General features: G+C 32.2%; 1 protein-coding gene across 1 annotated transcript; it reads right to left on the reverse strand.

Moving 5' to 3' along the window:
• Positions 1-380: 380 nt before the first annotated feature.
• On the reverse strand, positions 381-8,412 carry LOC123695584 (sodium-independent sulfate anion transporter-like). The gene is made up of 10 exons (XM_045641481.1): positions 7,730-8,412; positions 6,406-6,576; positions 5,279-5,499; positions 4,751-4,904; positions 4,191-4,355; positions 3,428-3,589; positions 2,767-2,867; positions 2,071-2,256; positions 1,491-1,652; positions 381-1,013 (listed from the first exon to the last, which is right to left on the reverse strand). The coding sequence occupies exons 1-10, from the start codon at positions 7,959-7,961 to the stop codon at positions 780-782; spliced, it is 1,788 nt and encodes a 595-aa protein (XP_045497437.1). The 5' UTR covers positions 7,962-8,412; the 3' UTR covers positions 381-779.
• Positions 8,413-8,908: the final 496 nt, after the last annotated feature.

Below are 8,908 nucleotides of genomic sequence, written 5' to 3' on the forward strand. Positions count from 1 at the left end.
TTCCAGACAGTTTACGCCGTGAATTGAGCCGACTGGCATATTCATATTATGAACGCAATAACTAGCCATGGTTAATTATGGTATAGTATGAATTTACTAGTTAGTTCAAATTCACGACGTAAACCGTCTGGTAATAAGAGTACGGCCCCTGATTATAAATAACATTGGAATTTAATAACATTTTACAAATGGCATGTCACCAGACTAGTTATGATAATTTCATCAACATCTAAGATAATTAAATACCTTTTTTATGCTTAATTCATTTCAGGGTGGTTCATGCAGTTTAAATGTATTCATGATGGAGGTATTGAAAAAATTACAGAATTAAAATAATTCACAAACCATGTTTACTTACTATAATTGACAATCATCATATTAATTTTCTTTTATATTTGTTTCTTCTAGTAACAGTTTTTTTATAACTTTTGATATAGTTGATATGTCCACAAAAATGTTTAAACATTAAATTTATAAACATTCGGGCAATTTTCTAGAAACAGGTAACATCTGAGCTAATACCTATAATATAGTTAATTAATCTTTGACACACAACATGCTAAGTACAAAAATATAATCTATTATAAATAATTTTCTACAATTATTGATATTCATCAAAATTTTTCAATGCATCCAGCTTTTAACTGTACTATTCATAAAATATAATATAATACTTTCAACATACTTAATGCTTTTATAATACATTGAACCAAAAGTGTTTCTTCCGTCATATTCTGACTTAAGAAAACCATAAAAGCGCCTAAAATTTCATCTGTTTTTCATACAATTTCTTCATTCTTTGGCTTCTTATCCAACAGGGCACTTGTCTCATCATCAGCGTCAGGGTTCCTGGTAGCTACAGCATCCAGGGCTTCCTGAACTTTTTTGGTATTTAAGGCTCTTTTATCGAGTTCAGGAATACTTTCCAACCATTTGAGACTGTCTGGTGAGGCGCTGTAGAAAACTAGTTGTAGTTTCATTTCTTTGAACTTCTTTATTAAGCGGGATATCACCTGGGGATAATGGTTTATGATTAATTAATCAATTTATGTAATAACTTATTACTGGGTACATTATTTATTTGTTTCCATATTAATTACGAATAATTTAAAAAGTTATAGTGTATAAATGTACAAACTTCTGGATATTGTTCGAGTTGATAATGGACATGTGACTATGTGTGTTGCAACTACAATTAATATTTTACGCCTACAGAATCTATCCACCAATTTTAATAAAAGCGTATTAACATCGCATCCCACTTATATGTGCCCTATGCCAATAATTATTATTTTTATTTTAAGTTACTATAAAATGTTTTGGTGTTATAAAGTATTCATTATATTTTGTATTAAAAAATATGAGTTGTAATATGTCGCAGGCAAATTGTATAATTTTTCCGTTTACAAATGTCATCGTCAGTTTAAAAACGCATTTTGTATAGACTTTTGTATTCTGAAAAATAATTCATTTATACATATTTCACAAACCTGAGTAGCAGTATAATCACAGAGAGCGATGCTAGAACAATCGATGAGTACGGGACAGCCAGCTGCCGAGGCCGTGGTCAGAACGATAGCGGCAAATCGTTCCGCGTTCGCGTATACTAGCGCGCGACGGACGGATACGCGGATGACGTCACCGCTGTTTGCCTGTCATTTTGTAAGAGGGGAAAATTAGGTATTGATAGCTTTTTTGTAATATTGCTTTGGAAGTTGAAGGATAGATAATTTTAAAACTTATTGATTATTAGACTACTTATTCAATATTGAATAAAAATATTTATAATAATAACTATTCACATTCATTTTATTACATAGAAGAGGACAATATTATTATAGTAACGTTTCTAACTAATGAACATTTTGTGCTCTGGGTTTATTAAAAAAAAATGCTGTTTATGTAGAGTTTTCTTTTATGCTAAACATATGAGCTAGTCTTTCGTTTTAAGTAATTGTTTTTTTCTTGAATTGCAGAAGTTCACAAAAATTTTGAGAATTTTTGTAATTGCAATGAATGAATTTTGTTTTTTCTAGTCCTCATTATATGTGGAGTTTTGCAGCAACTCACCTTAACTTGCGTCATATCAACGGGCGACTGCATAACATCCTTCACCAGTACTGCTAGCCCCGCCATGGCGCCTACTAACACGGAAAGTTCCAGACTCTTCCACACTCCAACCATGAAGGTTAGGAACCAGATGGCTAGCTCCCGCTTACTGCCCTTCCAGAGGTTGAATACTACGTTTATGTCTATCTGTAAAATTATTGTGAGAAACGCAGGATTATAAAATATGGTGTATTATAATAAAATGAGAATAAAAAATGCAACTGAAAATGTTTGCGATAATAAACAAAAGTTTATAGTGACAAAAACGAATTACTACACATAAAAATGAAGATTAAAAATTAGTACATACAAGGGCCATTTATTAAGTTTTTAATAGTCCCATTTCCAGAGTAGTCAATATCCTACTATTATTATAAAGGCGAAAGTTTGTATGGATGTATGGATGTTTGTTACTCTTTCACGTAAAAACTACTGAACCGATTACAATGAAATTTAGCACACATATAGAGGGTAACTTGGATTAACACATAGGATAGGTTTTATCCCGGAAATCCCACGGGAACGGGAACTCTGCGGGTTTTCCTTTGCAAACGCGGGCGAAGCCGCGGGCGGAAATCTAGTAACTTATAAAGGTTACTTTATTAATTATACATTGTTAGTTAAATAGTTAGCATGGATTAATATTTTGATACTTACCATAAAAACTACAGCACATATTAGTACGGAAGATAGGCATGCTTTCGGAATGAAGAAGAAGTATTGCGTCAAGAAGTTCAAAGCCAATAGAGTTATTAAACCTGGAAAGATAAACTCCTTAAATACAATATATTAATAACAATGATTACAATTTACACGTTATCATATTATCTTAGTGCAGTATAGTTAATTATGTTTATTAAGATACTACGGAAATAAGATCAACAATAATCGAATTGCGTATTTGAATGTAACAATGTTTGTAGGTAGAAACTCATTGCCTCTATTGTTAATAAAAAAAAAATACATTTAAACCTTAGAGCTAATTTACAAAGCTAAAATTTTACTCATTTTATAAGAATTCCTTTACCGTCTACTTTATCAAGGAAATTGAACTTTTCATATAGGTCCAAAACTATTCTATATATCAAAAACCACCCAAATAACATTGAACGTTTAAATATTTAAGTACCATTTAATTCGCATAATATTTCTTTAAACCTTTTGAAGCGAAACTTCTTTAGGCGCGTTGAGAGTAAAATTTCAAGGTCACATCATGGCAATACCGTCACGTCATGCAGTAAGGCGACGAATCTTGCCAAAGAAGTTTCACTTCTGACACGTGTGCTCGGCATTCGGCTTTTTTAACTGCAAGCTATACCTGAATAAAACCCAGCAGCAGGAGTCCTAACTCCAGACGAGTGTGATACAGCTGATCTTGTGAACGCTCCACAGGTTGGCATCGCGTGGACAAACGAACCGGCCACATTACATAGTCCAAGAGTTACCATCTCTTGAGTTGCGTCTATACGACCTCCGGGAGCTGAAAATTAAAGTCGGTTATATACAAACATACAGGCGAAGTCAATAAAAGAGTGTTAAAAAGAAAGATGTTAATTATTTTTGAAGAGGACTCGAAATTTTTTCATATTGATATAAAAAAAAAATAATGAAAGCAAACGCCAAATGTATTGCTAAGCGTCAAACTCGAGAACGGGACAATTAATTCGGCAAATGTTTTTAACATTTTTATTTTGGCACAAGGTAGGTTCTTTTGGAGAGAAAACACGTAAAAAGGGCAATAGGGAAGAACAAAGTCGGCTAGGACAGTTAGTTTATTATAAACATTCAACGAATACCCTTTCCCTTTATTATGAAACTTAGTGTCTCTAAACATGACGATTCAATTTAGATTTTTTTCAAATGTTCATGTAGATTTTCGTTATCTTTTCCCTAATAAATGATACCTGTTATAAATATTGTCTCACGTAGGTGTGACACTGAGATACACGCAAGAAGATAAAATAAAAACCGTTTATAAACATAACACAGTTTTATACCGCAATTCAAAAATTACTATTACGAATTTGATATTTAAAAATTTTTTCGAAAAAAAAATGTTTTTTTTCAAAATGTATACTTACAAAATGCCTTAGCGATGGCAATATTAGCGAGTACCATAACCACAGGCACTATGATCAATCCAGATCCCAGGTGGTCTATCATTTCCATAAAACCTAGCGTCTGGTTGTTCATCACTGCGCTAAATGGAGGCAGACTCACTTGTGGTAGACCTGGTTCTACTCGACCTGGAATAAAAATTAATAATATGAATGGATAAAAAATTATAAGCATGAAAAAACCATTTTGTTCGATGGCTCGAATATTTTTTATCATTTTTTCTCTATTCTATATTAGAAGTTCTATTAACTAGAGTTGAAATTACGTTGCGAATTAAGATACTAATAGTGTTGTACTAATACTGATACTGAAGTAGCAGGTGCGAAATAATTATGTACTTACATGAACAACTAATGTTCCTATTTTTATATCAGGAATCTAAAAAGGCACTCAACGTTGCATTTTAACTGCCTTATATAGACGTTATAATACTTAACAAGCGAATAGGACTTAATGTTTTATTCCTAGTAGTGTAATGTTTACATCTTACAAATGAATAATAAAATAATAAGAAGATAATTACCAGATAATTTGAAGAGCAGTTTTTCTGGATTGTAAGTGCAATAAGCGACTGTAGATGCGATGCCAACGACTAATGCATTCCGGGCGATCGATATCATCCATAATACTTTTTTCAACCTGTATTTCTTTGGATTTACCTTGATATCTTTTAGTTTCTGAAATGTAAACATTATTTTTTTAAATAGCAACAATCGATGGATGACTTCTCAAAAGCGTTAGTAGTGTACTTTGGAGAAATCGTATAAAAAAAAATATTGAATCAATTACGTTTTTTTACAGATTTTATACTATGTATAAATAAATCAGTTCTTAAATTTATATTTAAGAACTGATTTATTTTGTATTTGACTGTTATATGTGTATAATAATTGAAATAGAAGTGTTTTCGTTCTAACTAAGACAGGCGATACCCGTTAGTATCTACAGTACCTACCTATATAAATCATAAAATAGTAATTACATATGTGAAGCACAACAGATATAGTAAGATTATGCAATATCTATCCTTCGAATTAAAACAATAACCAACCCGTAAAGACAGCAAAACAGTACAGCACGAAGCACCAAGAGCACAATCCGTCCACCGCACAGACAACCAATTCTTCATTATAAACGATAGATTCTCTACAAGGGATTCTGCGATAAAGCTCAGTCCCAATAGACCCTTGAGTTGAGCCACTATGATCGTCACAGCAGTTGCTGATGTGAACGCACTTGTCACGGATGGTGATATTATGTCGACTAGGAAACCTGGAATAGGGAAGAATGTGTAATAGAACATATTAGATTAGATAGTTTTTTTTTGTAGACAGGGAAGCGCTTGACCACAATCTCGCCCGATGGAAAGCTAAGATGTGGTATAAGATGGTAGGTACGCGCTTCCCTAGTAGGTACCGATTCACTCTTCGCTTGACTCAGTTTACTGAAAGATTTTGTTTTCCTATTATTATCCCAAATGGGAGGTGCCGTGACGATTCGAAATACATATAAAACAATATTATGAACCACCTGGACATTGGTTGCATAGCTTTGGTACCTAATTCATGACAAAAGCAATCATATAGGTAACCTTTTAAGTATGCAATAACTCAATCTTATCTTAGACAAATGTAAAGCTTTTTTACAGTTTGGAATCTGTTTATTCGTATATTGTATTCATAGTATTGTGTTCATAGTATTGCATAAATGATTGCTTTTAGCAAATATTTAATATTAAATTAGATAATGTGATGTCAGTTTGCACGTAGGTAGACGTCACAGCTCTAAAGAGATCTAAATTTATTACCGGTTAAGCTATCTAAGATATTAATTTATCTGCAAGTAATTATTTCTGTTGAAAAAACGATTAAATTTTACTGTTTATACCTACTGCATGTAATTTGATAAACGTTTCTGTATACTTGACTTTTTTGCACAGTAAAAAATTGTCACAGAAATGGCTCATTTCGATTTTTTTTTACTATTAGCAATATGAAATTTAAAAATGAATTCTAGGTTCTTAAGTTTCGATACCAACACGTATGTTACCAGTTAGAAGTATTTACTAATAATTAAAGCTCTTTTTATTTTTTTTATTTTTAATTAAAGCACCATCTGCTAGTAACACATTAAGTATTAATAATTAATCTTTTAGAGAAATCACCAAAATATTTTTACCAAGTTTTAACAATCCCATGATGAAGACGACACAACCGGACAAGAAGGTCAAGAGCACCACAAATTCGATCGGCAGGCCACGGCATATTTGCAGAGTAAGCAGGGCCATCAAACTAGTGGGCCCTATAGATACCTCCTTCACGGTACCCAGGAACATGTATAGCATTGTACCTATAGAAAAAATATGTTAGAACCCGTTGGCATTTATGTTAATAATTTTACGATTAATTCTTTCATTTTAATGTTTTTGTATCTTCATCGACACTCGACAGTAGATTTATTTCGAGTACCAATCTGTCTTGGTGAACTAATATGTTCAAATTTTTAAAAGGTTCTCAGGCGTTTTGTAGCATTTGAATAGCAAGCAACACGAGACGAGATCCCGCCTCGTGTTAGATTTTTTTCTATTCTGAAAAATAATTTATCTATGTTAAGTACTAGTTAGGTTGGTACTACGCAAAATAATTTTTTTTAGACGTACACTTTTTGCTAGAGGTACACGTACATAAAGCAAATAATTTTAAAACATTTATTTTTATTAAAATAAAAACCAACTCTACATAATATACCTACATTTTTATAGAGCTTGAACAAAATCAATTGTAAAGAAAATTATTTCAGCATTAATTTTAAAATAATGATGGCAGGTAATGAAAGTGAAATTCATTTACGTTACGTTTCAATATTACTGATAAAAATAATTACCAAACAAAAAAAGCAAGTCTGGAATAAATATACCTACACATCGATAATAATTTCTATTAATTCAAAATAAAAATATTATAAAATTTAATATAATAGAATAAAATTATTATAAAACTTGTGGATACTCATGTTGAAAAGAAAAAAGTACCTACGCGATCGCCTGCGATTTTAACTGATTTTGATAAAGCAGGACCTAAGTTGCACTGTATAATATTTATGTTCTTCGTTGTATTTCTCAGACAACTTTTATTTTAATAGCGAGTATTACAACAAATAACATTAAATTCCCCCTTGTAATTGTTTGTTAATCATATATTATTTAGAGTTCTTTATAAAGCCAGCTTACACACATTTACGCAATACGATATTATAAAAATAAATTTGATAATTAGAATCTGAACTACGACTACGACCTACATAATTTTTGGTAAAATATTTCCTTGTAGTGCAATGTTTATTATAATTCTTATTTTCATTTATTCTCCATACACATTTTGTAAAAATTCATCATCACTTTTATTACAAAAATTCTACAAAACTATTCACTACTAAACTACGAATAAAAAAAGTAATAGATCCTACAGTATATAATATTAACATAAATAATTTGAATACAAACCCATAAACGCGGAATACAGTCCATACTGCACCGGGAGATTAGCGAGCGAAGCGTACGCTATACTTTGCGGCACGAGCGTCAATCCGAGCGTAATCCCGGCTATCAAATCCGCTATAGCATTTGTTCGATCATATTTCGGAGCCCACTCTAGTATTGGCAATCTTCTCTTACATTGCGCCAACCATCCTCCCCCCGACTTCTTCTTCGTTAACGTAATTTCTTGCGCCTCCATATCACAACACTTCTAAACCATACAAAAATGTAGCACCCGTTCGTACACCTTGCTATTATCAGGAGTACTGGCGTGGTGATGCCTCCGCATTATCTTTAAGACAGAACCTGTCCGAGGCTGCGACAAACAGTACAACTATCCTGATAATGGCTTCTTGTTCTAACACATTGCGACCTTTAATCCATTATACACACGCTATTAGTTTGATAAGTCCGTTTGCTTTTTCGTGTGACATAATTAGCCGGAACGATAAACCGGGAACGCGTGGTTTGTTTTTATTATTCATAATATTACTCATTTTAAAATGAGTGAACGAAAGACCATCGATTATTAGGAATTAATTAACTTCTGAGGCTACATCATGTATAAAACATCGAAGCATTTCACCGGTATATAATGACAAAAACAATTCAAAGTCGCTTAATGTCAATGTCGGTTTTTCCTTATCTTTTATAACAATAATATACAATACATGTAAAACAAATATTCACTTGTTAATTATAAATATGCAATCTAACAATATTACACTATTAGCTGGTTCCTCACTCTACACAAACAAATTTCTGTACATCTATATACATATAATAAATCTGTAGAAGGGTCAATTCTGTCCATTGAAAATATTGAAAAAATAAATAGTAGGGGGTGTTACTGGATCGATACCAAACCCAAATATGTGATTAAAAAAATTTTTGTCTGTCTGTCTGTCTGTCTGTCTGTCTGTCTGTATGTGAAGACATCACGTGAAAACTACCGGTTCGATTTCGATGAAACTTGGTATAATTATACCTTATTATCCTGGGCGTAAAATAGGATACTTTTTATCCTGGAAAAATACGTAGAAAAAAAATAATCTTAATTTTTCAGTTATCCATAGACGTTGTACTGTAGAACTGCGAACACACGTTGCGTATTATTATAGGCCTAGCCGTATTTGGGTCAGATAG

Source organism: Colias croceus, chromosome 11, assembly GCF_905220415.1.
Source record: "Colias croceus chromosome 11, ilColCroc2.1".
Lineage (NCBI taxonomy): Eukaryota > Metazoa > Arthropoda > Insecta > Lepidoptera > Pieridae > Colias > Colias croceus.